At 41.0% G+C, this 18145-nt stretch overlaps 1 protein-coding gene across 10 annotated transcripts in view; it reads left to right on the top strand.

The window, feature by feature from the left end:
* The window catches only part of ADAMTSL1 (ADAMTS like 1), a 690570-nt gene that overhangs the window by 461407 nt on the left and 211018 nt on the right, over positions 1-18145 (top strand). For 9 of the 10 annotated variants that reach the window (XR_010588651.1, XM_065549471.1, XM_065549470.1 and 6 more), the window contains one exon: positions 16286-16331. Coding sequence is in view for 8 of the 10 variants with exons in the window: in XM_065549471.1 (XP_065405543.1) it covers positions 16286-16331 (46 nt within the window). In the remaining 2 variants the exon portion in view is untranslated. Of the gene's footprint in view, positions 1-15716; positions 15943-16285; positions 16332-18145 lie in introns of those variants that run through there. The other variant, XM_005297674.5, reaches the window with a different exon arrangement.

Here is an 18145-nt window from a genome sequence, read left to right as displayed (position 1 = left end):
AAATACCTGAGGGTATATGTGTGGGACAGTTCATTGCTTGATACATTTGATCACATTACAGAAATGTATATGCTATATAGAATTGTACAACAAATAACTTTACAAGGAGGAAGCTAGAATTTTTTATACAAATTAAAAATTGGCAAGTTAGCTCAATGTTGTGGAAAAAACCAACCCACAAAGCAAACCTAAAGATTTCTTCTCCTGTGAGGAATGTTCATGGTATGTGATGGCTCCCAGAATGGTAAGGGAAAACAGAGAGGGAGCCCATCTTTTCAGCTCTGAAGCTATGCAAAGAATACTTGCTCCATTTCTAAACGAAATGCAGCTGACTGACTGAAATCAATTTCTTTCCAACCTGCAGTTGCCAATGTTTTGATTGGTATCACAGTGCTCCTGCCCTTCGTTAGGTTCAGTACTGTTTTGTTGTTAAGCCTTTGTGGCAATTGTGCAAGAATGAAGTGTTAGCTTGAAATTCTGTTTTCAGATCCCCATGGAAGATCCTAACTCTGACATTCTGATGCTCTAACGTTCAGCAAACTCCAATTAACGTCAGTGTTTGCATAAGTCAATAAAATAACATAATGGGTATGTAGGACTTAATTCTCTTCTCTGAGCTGCATGGTTTATCTCCAAACTAATATTCTGTGCAGAGCTACTTTTGATACCAGTGGGATATAAATACACGTACTATAGGAGGAGCAGAATATTGGAGTTGAGCTCTGGTGTAAGGTTTTTGGTCGTTAAGTAAGAGATAATTAATTAGTAATGCAGCCAATTCCTTTTGAAAATGTGGTTTTAAATATAATGGCTAAATTCTGGTATCAGTTATATGGTTACAACCCTTAGTGAAGTCAGTGGGGCTTGCACATGTGTAAATGAGAGAAGAGTTTGGCCAAATATATATTATTATATTACTGCATATTGCATGAGAAGAAAAGAGAGGGAAAATAATATCCACAAAAACAAAAGGGCTATTTTGTACTGCTTCTAATAGTTCTTACAAAATGCAAAGGAGAAATCATGAGAGAAGCTGTGGATTTTGATCTCGCTGTCACCCCCCTCCCCGTCCCCCCACATTTTGCATGTATTTTGCATGTACAGTACATTTAAGATGTGGGACCCAGTTGTGTGATCCTTATTTGCATGTGGTCCAGTGGACAGCCCATTGGGCTGCGAGCCAGGGGAGCTGTGTTCTAATCTTGTCTCTGCGACTTTTGGGCAAGTCACTTTGCCTCTATGTGTCTGTTTCCTCTCCCACACATTCAGGCTTGTCTTTTAGACAATAAATTCTTCAGGGCGGGAACTGTCATACAATGTATGTATGGACAGTGCATAGCACAAGGGGTCCTGATCTCTTTTGGGGACTACAGGAACTATTGTAATACCAGTAATAAAATAACTAAATTAGGAACACCAGCATTGTCAGACTGGTATAGACCCGAGATTCCTCCAGTCCAGTATACTGTCTTTGATAGTGGCCAGCACCAGATGCCTCAGATGAAGATTAGGAACTCCCACATGTGATTTAATCTGCTCCATGAAGATGTTGTCCTAATCCATAGTAGTTAGATGGATTTAAATAATGAAGCATGCGGCTTTTACTCCATTCAAATATTCTTTGTTAGCATTAATTTTTATAACTTTGGATATTCATGTTCTCTGTATAAATGTCTAATACCTCTTTGAATCTTACTAATTTATTTGCCTCAACAATGCCCTGTAGCAGTGAGTTCCACAGTCTAATTTTATATGGAGTGAAAAAGTAGTTCCTTTTTTTCTAGTTTTGAATTTGCTATCTTTTCAGTTTCGTTGAATGTCCCCTTATTCTTGTGTTGGGAGACAGGGAGAACAGAAGCTCCCAACCTGCCTTCTCTATACTGTGACTTGCCATTTGATTAGTAGTTTTATCATAAAAAATAAGACATCACAATATTAAAATCCATGAGCTATGGAGAAGAGATGATACATTCTCTAGATCTCGTTCTTGAGACTTAAGGTAAAGAGGATAGGTGAGGCACCCTGTATGCTAACAAAACGCCACAAAGTACTTAAATTGCAGTGTGGTGGCACAAGGCAGTATCAGCAATGGAGACCTGACGTAGGGAGATTCCACACACACCCTGGCACTGTGGGGATGATCTTCATGCAGTATCTCTACAGGTTTCCTTGAGAGGGGGATTAAGATTATGCTGCAACATGGCAGCCCTGGGAATGTCCAGTGGGTCCCCACATTACATGCATCCACTGATCTAAAATTCTCAGGTATGGGAGAGCAGCAGGTCACATCTGCTACTCCTTCCTATGCCTTGTAATAGCAACCATGGCACTGCTTTCACACAAACAAAATTTGTATTAGCTGCTAAATACTGTGTTTATGGGAGCCCTAGAAATACATAGATAGACCAGATAGAAAAGCCCTTATACATGGGCTTGGCTCCATTCCCCAGGATCTAGCCTTTATTTATTGCCTACTATAGGAACTGAAGTTATTTCAACACCCAACTGGAATGAAAATAACATTATATCCTTCAGCTTTGTGACTGTTAGAATAAGTGTACGTTGCAATCAAGTAAAGAATATTCCCAGCACGTGTGTTGATGGAAGTGGATTTGCACAGAAAAATAAGTGGCTGGGAACTCTTCGTATATTTCAAATCTATTTTGAGTCCAACTTTCATTGGAAATATTTTACAATTGCAAAGAGCTGTTACATCAGTTCTGCTCATCTAAATTCACCACACCCTAATCCTATAAATACACAGGGAGCTCTGGAATTGAAGTTTGCATGTTAACAAGTGTTGCCATAATATTAAAATTATTCTACTGCTTCTGGTCTTGGCTGGAAGGTAAATGTGATTTTTCCCTCCCTATAACTTCCAGATTCTTCATCAAGTTATAATAAGGAAGGAAGGAGGAGACATCAGGAAAGCAGAAACTCACGGGACTATACAAATGATTTTAGGAGATAATAGGTTAATTGAAAATCCAGAGTATTTGCTTAGAATTCCTAGCCATTATTGTTGCTGCCGTTTCCGGCAGAAGGATGGAACATGGCTGTGTGAATGTAAAGCAGAATGCTTAGTGGAATGTGAAATCCCATGGATACTGACCTGCTGAATCCGAGTTTAAGGGTCAAAATCCATTATCATCATTCTTTCTTCTAGGAAATCCTGTATAAACTGCTTAACAGGATGGAGGGTTTTCTTGACATTAGATGGGTGATATATGTGTGGAGGGAAAGAAAGTAAACATTAACATCTTCCTGCCAAGCTCTCCTCAGCAATAAAAGCAATGGGGGTGAGAAAGGGAAGGAATCCACACGAGTGAGTCACAATCCTAGCATTGTTTAGTGTCTTCATGCTGGTCCAGTCACTTGTTTGAATTCATTTTTTCCTTATTTAAATCCCTCCCTTCCTTCCTGATGGTGACTTCTCCTTGGTAATACGTCCAAACCACAAATCCAGCTGCACCAGCTCCACTTGTTTTGCTAACTGAAATGGTCTCTGAATTCATCTGTCATTGGGGAGCAGTCCCATCCCACTCTTTTTTCACTAGTTGTTACAAGCGGTGAAAGGTATCCATTGAGCCAGATTGGCAGATGCACATCGCTCAGAGGGCTTGAAGATAGTGACGTAGTGGGTTGGATTTTTAGGGCAGCGCTCAGCATTCCTATTATTACATATGGCAGAGTGGATCCAATGTCTCTGCTAAGTTAGAATGATCCTTGGTTCTACTCCAGCTTGATTCAGTCACTCAATATAATAGCCATTGATAGACACCTTTTCTTTGTGGAGTGAGAGAGGATAAATGGCGTACTTTTATGATGCCTGTATCCTGTGTAACATTTTTCCAGGACAGTGTCTAGCTGTGGATTTGTTACACCAGACACTAGATGTCATCTCTTCTTGATGCTGCAGATTATCAATTAAGGAATTAAAATAACCCAACCTCATATAGACCTGTGATTCTGAAACTGCTGTGTGTATGGTGCACTCACATGGTGCACTGGCTGCTTTAAAATGCAATATCAGAACAAGAATCCATTATAACAACACTATTTAACATTATGAAGATGGTACACCAAGTACTTCTGAGTTTGAGATATGTTACGCTACGTCTTGTTTAAGAACTGCTGCAATATATCCTTGGTTCTAAGGTCCATACCATACTCTACTATAGCATTATTAACCTTGGTGCTCCAGCACTTTTTCCAAGCCTCAGTTCAGAATAACTGTTGAGGTCTACACTCCTGATTTGTGGATGCAATCATGGACTTAGCTGTCTCAGTAATGTCAATTGCCAGAGCACCTGCAAAAATGTAGGCCTAGCTAACACTGGGCTAGAAATGTAGCCACATAAGGCTGGTGGCTATTATTGATGTAAAGAATAATAATAATCACAAGGTGGGAGGGTGATGATGATGGTCATCTCTGAAGTGCCCTTGTATAGCTTTACAATATGAGACTATACATTGGGTCATATACAATGGGTGTATTTGCATATTTTCAGCATGAAACAAATGGCATAAAAACCAAATGACAAATTGAAGATAGACAGGTTTATCTGTAATATTTTAACACAGATCACCACAAATTGTAAGAATTCTTTTATTGTAATGTAAAGGAAACCTTAGGTTTAGGAAGATATAATGCATGTGTCCTTCCTGTACAACTGAGATGGGTAAGGTTTTTTCTCTCTGTCCCAAGACTTTATGTACAGAACTTATTTAGTAGAGAATGAAAAAAATTCTTTAGAAATAAAATGTCTATAGTTTTTTTTTTAAACCGACGTATAGAATTCTAAGAACATATGAAGTTCTGTATTAGATCAGAGAGTGGTCCATGTGGTCCAGTACCCTATTGCTGACAGAGGCTAGTAACATGCTTCAGAGGAGGGGGCACACTTGCTGTACTGCCCCCAGGAAAGTCTCCTCCTCCCTCCCCCAACTAGTTAGGGAGTTGGCTTATTCACAGAGGCATGAGGAATTATTGCCTTTCCACAACGCCTTATCATTTTAATGTTTACTGTTATAACTCTGGATATTTTTATTATTCATTAGAAATGTTTAATTTTGTTTTGACTTCTGGTAAACTCCTGGCGTGAATCAGACCTTGTGGCAGTGAATTCCATAAGCCTAATTATGCATTGCATGGAAAAAGGTTTCCTAGGCTCAGTTTTGAACATGACACCTTCTTTAACATGGCTGTCATTCTCCGTTAAGCTCTGCTTTTTTTTTTTTTTTGATCAGGGACCTTCTTAATGGAACTCCTACCCTGAGGATGACATCTGGAGTCCCTGAGGTATGTCTACAGTGCAGTTAAACAGTGGCTGGCTCAAATCAGCTGACTTGGGCTAGCAGGGCTGCGGGGCTGTAAAATGGCAGTGTAGATGTTTGGGCTCGGGCTGGAGCCTGAGCTCTGGGACCCCATGAGAGGGGTGGATCCCAGAGCCCAGGCTCCAGCCCGAGCCCAAACATCTACACCACAGCTTTACAGCCCCGCAGCCCAAGCCCCATGAGCCCAAGTCAGCTGACAAGGGCCAGCCATGGATGTTTAATTGCAATGTAGACATCAGGGGCTGTCTCTAGTGTTTTGTGACTGGCTTTTCTATGTTGCTTGGCACCCGCTGTGACTGTTTTTAATCACTTACATCATCATCACATCCTTTGAATTTTGTTTTCTTTCCTAAGTTTATGTTGGCTGGTAACATCTGGACTGGTCCCAGTTTTGTTCTAAGTCATATTTCACAGCATCCCAGTTACTGTATTTAGAGATGGGTCCTTTTCGAAAGTAACAAGCGCACACCCTAATTAAAATAAATAACTGTTCTAGTTATTATTCCCTCTGCTTCCTTTGTTACATAAACTCACTTTTTAAATGTTCTGAGCAGAGTAGGAATGATTTTTTTAAAATAACGTTTTAAATTTATTCTTTATAATGTTCCCTCTGCTATCACTGGATTAGAAATTCCATATACTACATAGCAGAAATGTTTCTGGGGTAAAAGTGGCATTGTTATTAATAACATATGTATCCAAAAGTTTAGATACAGTATTCTAATGAAACACATATGATCATTAATAGGGTCATTATAACACTTGTGGAATCACTAAGCAGCTTGCACAGGCAAAGTTATTTGATTTGGGAAAATGATTCTCACTGACACCATCATCCTAGAATAGAAACTGGGCGTGTGTGTGTGTGTGTGTGTGTGTACATAATATTGTCCTGTGGTTACAGATCTCAAACCTGGAAGAAACTCTGAATATCATTATTTGGTAGAATTCACTTGGGTAATTTGAACATCCTAGCATCATTTTTGTTTTGTTTTGTTTGTTTTAGTCGCTGTGGGCTAAACAAGGTTTCACAGTGATTGGGAGAACTTTCGTTGTTTTAATTTGGTGGGGGAACATCTAAGGTTCCAACTAAGATAATGTCAAAAACTCCAAGTTTAAATCCTAGTTTTGAGGTAAAAGTCTGTCTACTGAGATGTAGCCCATACTATGAAAATTCTTGGGAATCGCTCATTTAGATGGTAAATATGCCCGGGTTCACCTGAAGAGTTTATGCATGTTCATAAGCCTTTCAACAAACCTGTTCTGATTTTTGAATGAAAAAGTATGAAACCAGCCAAGTTTTTTATGTAGTTCGGAGTTTCATTGTAAATATTTTGCACAACTGTATTAGCTACAGGCAAGAAGTTATATTGTCATTCACTAAAGCTCCTACAGAGAGAAATGGATTAGATGTATAAGAAAGTGAGCATTATAGTATAGTCATGTAGTTCAGATCGAGATTCAAATTTCCTCAAAGTTTACTGTGTTTCAGAGTCTAGAATTTAGTTTGGCCCATTGGGACCAGCCACACAATTTGGATCTAGATCTGAGATTTTACTGAGGTCAGGCATGGTCAGATCTGGGGTTTTATTATTTTGCATCCCAAAGATGTTCTAGATGCTTTTGGCTCAGACCCATCTCTGTGCTACAGTAGGCCAGGTTATATTCGTTTAGGTTTCCAAGAGTAACTCGTAGTACTGTACTTGCTTTCCACTGGAGTAATGGAGAAAGCTGTGATTGTTTTTTTACTGAAAAACATTTATATTAATTCTAACCCTTTCATTCTCTGCCTCTCTTGGCTAAGGAACAACTGCAAAAATATTTGCAGATGTAATGGGCTTTGTGTATATATACAGTATGCACTGTATGTGTATTTTACTGATAATTCTAAAGCCAAAGGCATTGTTTTAAACTATTCTCAGGGAAAGCAAAGATACTGTAGTGACAAACAAACCAGAGAGAGACTAAATATATGAAAATAAACATAAGTCTAAAAGTAATCTGGCCAAGTGTGGGCACTTTTTTTTTCTTCTTTAGCATCTGTATTAGTCTCTCAAGTTTTATTGTTGCCAATTTAGTTAGACTAGAGATGTCTCACTGAGGATTATTACTATAGTCCAACATTCACTGTTCAGGTAGCAAAAGAGTTGTTGAAAGTAGAAACTGATACATACGGGGGTGGGGGGAAGCAAAACACTATGGTCTACAGCATTACGAGACCAAACCCCACATTTGGACATGAGTGTTGTGTGTATATCAGAATTTGAACTAGGATCCAAATTTTGTAACTAACCTTTATTTCAGTAATGGGCCAAATGAAACTTTGGGATCTCAGCCTTCCTTGCCCACAAATATCAGGGTGTTTAAAATATGGACCCAAATTGTGTCCCCAACCCATCCCTGCTTCTGACACTTCAAAGGGATAGCAACATTCACTGTTCCGACTGCCATGTCAATCTTTGTCTCCAGTAGATTCTTTTGCAACTGTTGCTGAAACCAGTGGGAGTCCTGGGTGCAAATCTTCTCATGATTAGACTTTTAGGGCGGGGTGTTCAAATGTACAGCATTGGCCTAACTTTGCTCCTGTTGAAGTCCATAGTAAAACCCCCATTGAATTCATTGGGAATGGAGTTAAACCTATGCTCTCTGTTTGAAAATCCCACCCTTAGTTATATAGAGACAGGCAAGACGAGACATGGCTTTGGTTTTGTGAAGTCCCGTCACTCATGTTAAGGTTATAGAAAACCAAAACGAATGTGATTAGAGTCTCAGACCCATTTTTCTCAATTTTCAATGGAAGCAAAAACAAGGTTGTGATTTGGGTTTTGCCATTCATTCATTGGTCAAGAATTTGGTTGGCCAAATTGTGATTCTGGCTGGTATTGACCAGGGTCTTTGTTTGTCTGAATCCTCAAAACTCAAAGGGAGGTTAGATAAATGGTTAGGGTTTTAACACATGTTTAGCATCTTCAGGTAATACCGTTTATTTAACCATTATCTTCATCACTTTCTTTTGGTTGAATAGAGTAAAGTAATAGCAATGTTGGCTCCCTTTCCGCTGCTCAGCAGCATTGAGTATGTGCTCCCATTTTCATGTGCTTCCACTGGTGACTAAGGGAAGATGCAGCGATGTGTAAGGTCATGCCTATAATGATGCCCTGAATTTGAAGGGTGTATATACCCCAGAATGTAATCAAGCTAATTGCAACCATATTATATGCACTCAGCCACTATATATTAATAAAATAAAACACTACATACTTAAGGGTTAATTTAAAAACAGGCTTTCAGAAGCAAGGCCATAACTACTGGCACTTTTGCTAATCAGAATGGGAAAGGGGGGAAAAAGTAAATAACTAAAAATGAAAAAAAATGTAAATAAACAGCCTTAAAGTCTAAATGTCTCTGATATTAAAAGTTTAAAAAAAACTGATAATTTCATAGGGGTCATTATAACCTGTGGGTTCTGAAAACCCTGGGTAACAATAAGATATTAAACTATGAAAGTTCACTAATTCTCATACCTGATGGTTGATCAAGCTCTCTCTACTGGGCAGAGTTGTCAAAAAAAATAATCAAATTTTGATAAAAGTTGCCTTCAAAATTCAAAAGGTGAAAACTTTTGCAATTTTTTTTTAAATTTTTCAATCAGTTCTACTACTAGTTATATCCAAGTCAATGGTCCTCTGACTGGTGATCCTGTGAAGAGATGGTTGGTCAACATGGTGCTGGTTCTCCTCCATGGTGCCACTGAAGAGGATTTAAAAACCACTAAAAATGAACTACTAGTATTACTTTTCCATAGAAACAATTGCTGTAGTGCTGTAGAATGTTGTGTGTTCATGAGTGGTAGGGCATGATATAATCCATAAGATTATTGTTAAAGTGTGGGCCATCCTGAAAAACTTTGAGAACTTCTAATCTAAGTCAGTCAGCCAGCACTATGAAAGGACATACACCAGGAAAGAAATATTTTCCTTGCATTAATGTCAAATTTTAAAAAGACCCTCAGTGGCTGAAAAGCAGATTGTTTATATGCGCGATTGAGATTTTCAAACACTTACAAGGTCTCAGGGTGTTCGCATCCTCATTTTGGCTCAGGCCTATATTTAGTTAAAGTAATTTAATTCTCTTTACTCTGTATAACAATGTCTCTCTTGTTACAACACAGGCCCTTATTTTGCATTCAGTGATATTGGGGTCAATCCAGAGTAATTCAGTTAACTTCAGTAGATTTACATCAGTGTAACACCAAGCAGAATTTGGCGTGGAGTCTCCCTTTTAAACCCAAATTTACTGCCATCACACACAGGGCCGGTGTTTGTTTCATTTTAATTGTGATAAATTATTTACACCAGAAATGCTGATTCCCTCAAATTGAAACTGTCTGAAATGTTATTTATGCCCAGGTATTAATCTCTAATTATTTTAAGTCTCCTGCATTACTACTTCTAGTCTTGCTCTCACTTTAGGTCATTATCCTACTCCGCTTCCCACATGTGGGCCTTTGGCAACCTGAGACGTATGACTTGTGTTTTGATTTTCCTAGCCAGTTCACTGACTGCAGTGAGTGAAGTTGGCATTTTGCCTTCTGGTTGTTTATTTTGTTACTGCTACAGAAAGTTATTCATAAGATGTATTTCTAAATTTGCCAGGGCATTTTGGCTTGTCTATCCCTGCCCACTTTTCTTGTCTTAAAGTTAACTATTCCCATTACATTTCTGATGTTTTACAGGACAAGGTGTGGGAGTCTAGCAGAAGCTGTTAGTCTTCTAAACTTAAAGAGCTAAATTTTCTAAAATCTGCAAAGTTAAATTGCATGTGCAAAACACGGGGCAGCTCAGTGGCAATATAACAATGGGAAATTGTAAATTCTTTGGACAATTTCTCATTTTGAGCATGTTAACGGCCTGTTTTGCACACCCAATATATGCACACCCCTCCATCTTATAAAAAAAACAATTTTTTGGCCTTGATTTTCAGTGCTTGGGCCTGCCCTCTTGCTACGTTTGATGTCTAGGAAAAGGAACATAAGAGAAATGAGCCACCCATTTTGTTTCCTTACTCCTTGCTGAGGAGAAGCGGGACACAGCAAAGGAAATGAGTTTCTACTGTGTTTCCATACCTCTTCCTAAGAGGAAAGACATGGCTTGACTTGAGTGCCCTTTCCCAGGGGTATCATTCTTATAGTCCCTTTTTTGCTGGCACTATCTTGAGGCTTGGGGTCCTAGTTAGCTATTACCTTGTTCTGAAGACTTGGAACAGGACAGAAGTTTCCTTTGCAGTCCTGCCTTGCACTAGCAAGGGCCACTGCCATTCTCAAGTGTGTTCTATAGGCTGCAGAAGCTGCCTGTCTTTCTAGTCCTCACTTGCTTCTGCTACCTTCTTGCCACGTGCCTCACTGCTACAATCATGTGGGATCCATAGCAGGAGAGAATGCTCTGGTAGCTGTCCTGGGTGGCTGGACAGGTGAGAAAGGAGCAGAGACACAGGAAGCAGCAAAGAGTAGGGGATGAACACTTTAATGGGGAAAGAGAGGAAGTGTACATGGAAGAAGATCGGGAAATCTGCGGGAGAGGGAGAAAGGAAAGTGAAGGTATGGGAAGGGTGAGCGAGGGGGGAACTTCAGGAAAGGGGAGAGGGTATGGTACCAGGAAAGTCAGAGCGTCATTGTGGGGAAAGAGAGGGCTGAAGTGTTGCCCATATGTGATGCAAGGGGGAGGCCTAACATCTGCCCCTCCAGGGGTAGGGAAGGAGGTAGCCTGTGCTCAAACTTCCCTGAAATACCAGAGGACGTAGGAGCTTGCCAGACATCTCCATAGGCAACGCGGGCAAGTGGTAGGGAAGGCGGGGGGAGGTGTTTGCAAATAAAGGAGAATGAGAACAATCTAAAAACTACATCCATTTTCAGACCCCAATGCTGGATATTCATATAAAAATAAAATTAATATTCCCATCACTGACTGGAGCCTCGTGGCCCAGACCCCCAGCAATTTGTTTCTGGAAAAAAAACAGTTCAAATGCTGGCAACTCTGGGGGAAGGGACATTTCCGTAGGCTCTGGTGTCATACCCTCTCTGCGAATCTTAGTGTCACCCTTGCTAGATACAAGGAAAAGGGGCCAGCTGTGGCACTGGAAGAAGGGCGGTTGTACTGCATGAGCTGTTGAAAGGTTTCTAAATCCAGCTGAGTGCAAGGAGCACCATCTCCATCTCCATTGTGAACGTTAGGGGACTTTGAACCAAGCCCCCATGCAGACAGCAATCTAGAGATAAAGAAAAAGTGAGATTTCTTTTTTGTGGGAAAGTGTTCTAAGAAAATATGGTAAGAAAGCTTTGGAATTGTTTACTTTAAATAGGGGTGAATATTTTAATAAACTTAAAGTTGTTTGTGTTCTTTTAAAAGTCCTGTTTGTTCAAGTCCAAGCAGCCTGGGTTTTTCTTCCATATTTGCATATTAATACAACCTGCAAGTTGATTTGAATATCAAGTCACACCCCCAACAAGCCCCTCCTATGTAAAATCCACTACAGCTTGTGCCTGATGGAAGCCCCAGTTGTACAGATGCACAGTTTGTGGATCATCATTGCTCTCAGACGTGCCTTCTCAGTCAGAGAACAAAAGGGTATCATTAGAAATACAAGCTTCAGAAGAAACATCTGTTGGGCTGCAGCTACCCATAATAAATCCTATTTTGATGGAAGCAAGGGTCTGATCCTGCACCATGGGTTAATAATGCTTTTACCATTCATGGGAGCAGGATTAGACCACAGCTCTGCATTTAGCTCTTCCTCATGATAAGGTGTTTTTGCAGCACATTTGGTTCTTTTAGACACTTTTCTGAAAAAATACAGTGATTTGGAGGTCTCAAAGACTTCAGAGGAATGTACAACCTCTTTCAACATCCACCAACAGAGGGCAGTCTTCTGCTGCATGTATTGGCTCAGATAGTCAGGTGAGGCCAAGGAGCGCACAGTGCAGTTCACGAGGGGATGTGTAACAGTAGCCTTTGCACTTTCCTGATATGGGGCTAGACTCCCAGTGTAATATTTATGCTGGTACCAAGTATCAGAGGGGTAGCCATGTTAGTCTGTATCCAAAAAACAACGAGGAGTCCGGTGGCACCTCAAAGACTAACAGATTTATTTGGGTATAAGCGTTCGTGGGTAAAAAACCCACTTCTTCAGATGCCGGAATTCATTGGGACATAAGGATTTCCCAGCCACACCTCTTTGTCAGCAGGGGCTAAGGGAATGCTACCTAAGTTCTGTGCCACCACAGGTTTTCCCCTGGTCTAGGGCGATGCTCCCAATTCTACCATACCAGCTTTCAAGCTGTTTTGGGTTGGGGTGTACTGCAAAGCAGCCACAGTCCAGCACAGCATCTAGACAGGGTGAAAAACAGATGAGGAAATGACATCAATGTTAATGTCGTGCAAAAAGTTTCTATCAAACTAAATTAAATACTCATGGTGCCCTATTTTAAATGCTGAGATAGTCCAAGACATAACTTTGTGTTTAAAGTACAGAGGTTACTAGCATCGTCATTTTCAGGTTTGAGGTTCCCTAAGCCCACACCATTTTGAATAAAATGTTAATGATTGCAGAGGTCTCTCTCATTTTTAAGATTACCTGGTACCTTGTCCTGTACAGCCCAGTATTCTTAGCAGCCTTACCAAGGTGCCATGAAAAAGCACCAGCCCAGACAAAATCTACCTGTCTGCTCTTGATCACGATGAGTGGTGATAATGAAGAAAGGTGCTGTAGTCATACACAAGAAAAATTACGTACTCCAGGCAAGCGGATAAGTAGGATTTTGCAAGACCAACTCCTAGTTTTCATGAGTCATAGTGGCTGTAGTTCCATGCAGATCTGCACACTTGTTGAGAACAAGCACAGCTGCCAGCCAAAGGAGTGAAAGTGGGAGGAAAAAGTGGCTGGGGGTGCGACAGTTGGCTAATCAAAGTACAGTACTTTGTTTTTCCACCAAATACAGGGAATGAATATGAGTGATGTTCTTGATTTTTAGATCAGATAATATGAAGAAACAGAGATCCAGCCTTGGGAAGGCTTCTGTCAAAGAAGATTACATTTCCATGGCTGTTTATCAGTTCTGAGGTTTATAAATTATAGTCATTGAAGCTCCAATAACAGCAGGTCTGCGTGAGGTAGAGATTTTTGATGGTTTGCATGGCATTAATGAATGAGGTATGTGTCAAGTCTGCCAAATGAGTTGCTCTGATATGGTTGATGAAAGTTTTTGCTGCAAAGCCTGCACTGAGTTTGCCTATACACTGCCTTATATGCTCGTCACTTATGCTTTCAGAAAGGGGTGTGCCTGGAGTAGGAAAAAAAGTGACTTTGCAAGGAGCAAAAGTTCTAAAATCTGCCTGTAAACGAAGTAAGGGAGTCTTCTGACTCATTCTTCCCTCACTTTCATTGACAGTACAGTTTAACTAGTATAAAGCCTTGCACTAGAAAAAAAATTACCGGTATCTCTATGTCAGTTAGAGTTGTATTTTTTACTAATATATCAGAATGAGCGCTAGTACGGACACAGTTCTACCAATAGCAAGATATACCTATATTGCTTATTTTGTTCCTGAACCAGAATAAGCTAAACCTGTATAAGTACTTTTATACTAGTACACTATGCTCAGACCTGGCAAGTTATACTGCTTTAAAGATACTGTTATATAAATTAAACGTTTATATATATAAACATACTGTTATATTTAAAGCAGGACAGATTTGTATGTGTAGACAAGCCCTACTAGGAGAATTAGGTCCTTAATTTTTATATCGAAATGGTCAAACTTTTATCTGAATTAATTTTCTTGCACCATGAAAGCATTGCATCAACAGAACTATAGTTATGGTTCACACAGCATTTTCCTACATATTAATTATTTTCAAATTTATTACCTTTGGGCTGAAATTTCTCATGCTCATTCTCATCCCAGAAGACTGACTGGGTATTTTTTCTCCATTCCTTAGCACCTTGTGCAGTCATTTACACAGTGTAAAGCTACCCTTCTGATCTGGTAGCATTTTGTACTCACTTAAGTGTAAATGGCTACATATAGTGCAAGGCAGCAGAGAATTAAGTCTTGTGAGTTTTCTGGTTTGTTTGAGTAGGTTGAAGAAAACCTATTCAGGTGACTTTAGAGTTAACTCAGAATGGAAAAAGTTTTTCGATCATTTAATTAAAAAAAAAAATCAAAATCATGCAGATACTGTCCTGGCACTTGGATAATTCAGAAATGGTTTGGGTTTAAAACTTTTGACTTGGCAGGCATGTAGTCCTCAAGGAATGCATGCTTTGCTCAATCTGGAAAAAAAAGAAATTAAAAATGAAGGGAATTCTGTTCTGGTATAGATGAAGAACAGTGTAAGGGCCGAGTTCTCCATTCTGTTTTTCACTGAGAACCTCTGCTGAATATTCTGAACAGAGCTGGATGAGATTTTTCAACCCAAACCTTTTTTTGGCAAAAATGAAGATTTGATGTTATTGAAACATTTCGCAAATTTGTATCTGTTTCACTCAATTGTTTTGGTCAGGAAATACCTTTTAAAAATTCCCCAAAAATCAAAATGTTTTGTTTCAACATTTTCTTAAATAAAACATAATAACTTTGTTGGTTTGAAATTATTTTTTGTTTCAAAATGTCCTTTAGAAGGCCCTGCTGATGTGGTTCTGCTGTGTGGGAGGAAAAAGAAAGATTTAGCGAAGTCCACATAAGGGGTGCGGAGTCCCTAAGCTCCATAGGGCCCAGCTGCTCAGTGGCTTTGCAGCACAGATTTGGGAGTGAAGTGGGGCTGGGAGATCTGCTTTTACACAGTTATCCTCTTGCCCTGCCAGGTAAGATGTGAGGCAAGCACTGAGGAGCAGGGCCGGCTCTAGCTTTTTTGCTGCCCCAAGCAGCAAAAAAAGTGCCGCCCCCAAGCCCCCCCGCCGAGCGCCGCACCCCCCCCCGAGCGCCGAGCCGTCCCCCCCCCCCCCCCAGCGCCGCGCCGCCGGAGCCCGCCCCCGCCCCCTGCCGAGCGCCGCCGGAACCCCCCTCCAGCGCCGCGCCCGTGCCGCACCCCGGAACCCCCCCACCCCTAGCGCCGAGCCCTGCGCTGCCCCCCCCCCGCCGAGCGCCGCGCCGCCGGAGCCCGCCGCCACCGAGCGCCGCCGGAACCCCCCTCCAGCGCCGCGCCCGCGCCGTCCCCTCACCGAGCCCCGCGCAACCGGAGCCCGCCCCCCCAGCGCCGCGCTGCGCCGCCGGAGCGCCCCCCCCCCCCCGCGGAATGCCGCGCCGCGCTCCCCCCGCCACCCCTTTCCAGGTGCCGCCCCAAGCATGTGCTTGGGTGCCTGGTGCCTGGAGCCGGCCCTGCTGAGGAGGTTGTATGGCTCCACTGCTGCTCTGTGGCTTACTGAAAGGATTCCTTTTCTCCTAGCCCATGAGGAATACCCCCTCATGCAGTCTGGCTGCCAGTGCTGTGTGTCAGTGTTAGGATTTGGGCCGAAGTGGATGCAAAGTATAGTTATGCAGCCAGATACACACTGCTGCAAGGTCACTTATGCGTTCTTGGGAGGTGTGAAAAATTACTGATGAAATTCAGGTATAGGCTTCCAGCTCAGTTTCTGATGCTGCATTTCTTTACTCTGATTACATAGTTGCTGCACTTCTTCAGGAAACCCGCTCCACATCAGGAGAGAGTATTTTAGGGAAGGAATGGAGAAAAGAAACTAATGCTAGGAGTATCTATACAAATATGCAATTGCATTCAAGAAACAGAGTTATGCCTCCATTTCCCCATCTATACAATAGGCATAATGATCCTTACTCTCTTTTGTAAAAAGTGCTTTGAGATCTATGGATGAAAAGTTGCAATATACAGTAAACACTAAAAATTGTGATATTAAGTTATTAATGTGGGGGGGTATTTTTCTTTTTGGACGCAGGAGCTGTGAAGGGCGAAACATTAGATACAGAACATGCAGCAATGTGGTAAGTGAACCTTACTTATGATTGTAATGCTAATAGCATTTATTTGTAATTAATATAATTATGTAAAATAAGTAAATAATAAAAATTGGATGGTAGTACTAATAATGTAATTATTTAAATAATGCTGGTGCCATGGGAATACTGTTATGTACCTCACCATTTCTAGAGCTAATTTGGAGGGTATGGAGCAGGCGTGGTAGAACCATGATACTAGCATCATTCCAGCCATGATTATTTACTTCCTTTATAAACTGGACTGAGCCCATGAAGCATGGAGAAGTGGATTCACTATTCTGTATAGTTAGTTTGGTGGTAGAAATGGCCTGGTCCTCTTCTAGTCCTTACTTTGGTAAAACTCTTACTGACTTGAATAGGAGATTTGTCTGGCTGCAGGACTGAGCCCTAAAGGACTGACTTCCACAGAGAATGGGAGGAAGTTGGTGACTGAAGAGAAATATGTGTGTGTGTGTGTGTGTGTCTCTCTCTCTCTCTCTCTCTCATTCTTCTGTTCCTCCCCAGGGTTGAAATCCCTTTGAACATTTTATTAGGGTGTTTTGCGATGGTCCCTTGCATTCACCTATAATATTTTGCCATTGTCTGCCATTCTAAAGGTTTTCAGTTATATCTGGTAGTGAAATGCAGTTTTCAATACAAGAAAATAAGCATCTCCAACTTCTCTCAGCAGAACAATAAGCTATTTACACTGGTGAAAACAGAAGCAAAGACTATAATGTGGAAAGTCTTGTATTATGCTAAAAATTGTAAAAATTCCAAAATTACCTGGGTCAGCATGAATTTCATTGGTAAAAATGGAAATTAAAGCCAGTCATGCATTCGGTAAAAATTTCACACCTCACAGGGTCAGATGCAGAGGCCTCTCAATGGGAGCTATGTCTGAGAAACAGCAGGGTAAAAAACTGAGTAAATTCCTCTGGATTTGGCTCATGTTTTTCACAGAACACAATTCACCAAGAATTGGTCATTTCTGCACAGCTCTAGCATCCCCATGCAGAGAGAATCGTTGTCCCTTTTTCTTTCACTTCTGCTTCAGTCAAAAATTGTGCGACTCCGGGGGTTTTCCTTGGGTCACTGAAATCTTGCTTCAGTCTAGACGTGTGCTGCACTAACTGACAACAACTTGAGCAGTCAGTAAATAAGCCTGCCTGCTGCTTCATGGGCTGTTTTCCAACTGTGAGGCACTTACACTACACCAGGACACTGAAGAGAGCAGGAAGGTTAATTTGTGTCAGTCAAGCCACATAGCTGTAGCTCCATGGAATATGACATGGAACAAAAGGAAGAGACACTGTCGAGGCTGATAGGCCTAAAATTAGACCCACTGGCTTTAGTTTGGTTTTCAAGTGCATGCACATCATGTCAGCCCTCCTGCCTGCCTGCCTGGCTTCTGTAAGCATTGAGGGAAGCGAAATGTACTAGGATCCTGCTCTGCATGGGTTTGCTGTTGCTGGATCACCCTTCTGAGAAGCTGTGATTTCATGTAGATTATAACCCTGGTTTTGGAGTTGCTGAGCTGATTTTCCACGACACAGGATTTTTTTGGTAAATGTTATTTTTAGGTTAGGTTCAGTTTTGGGCCTGTGGACCTGGATGGTTTCTCTTCAGAATAAAAGCTCCTGTAGTTTTGCCTAGAAGTAGTATCTTTACTTACCTAATACTTAATAATATTGGCTCCAAACTTTTGATCATGTTAGTAATGTAAAATTCTCTTGATTATCCAACACCAATTAACAGAAAGTTAAACTCCTGGTGTGAAATCCAGGCCCTACTGAAGTCAATGAGAGTTTTCCTTTTGA

Source organism: Chrysemys picta, chromosome 6, assembly GCF_011386835.1.
Source record: "Chrysemys picta bellii isolate R12L10 chromosome 6, ASM1138683v2, whole genome shotgun sequence".
Lineage (NCBI taxonomy): Eukaryota > Metazoa > Chordata > Testudines > Emydidae > Chrysemys > Chrysemys picta.
The sequence above is the reverse complement of the archived record's forward strand: the minus strand, read 5'-3'. Positions and strand labels throughout refer to the sequence as shown.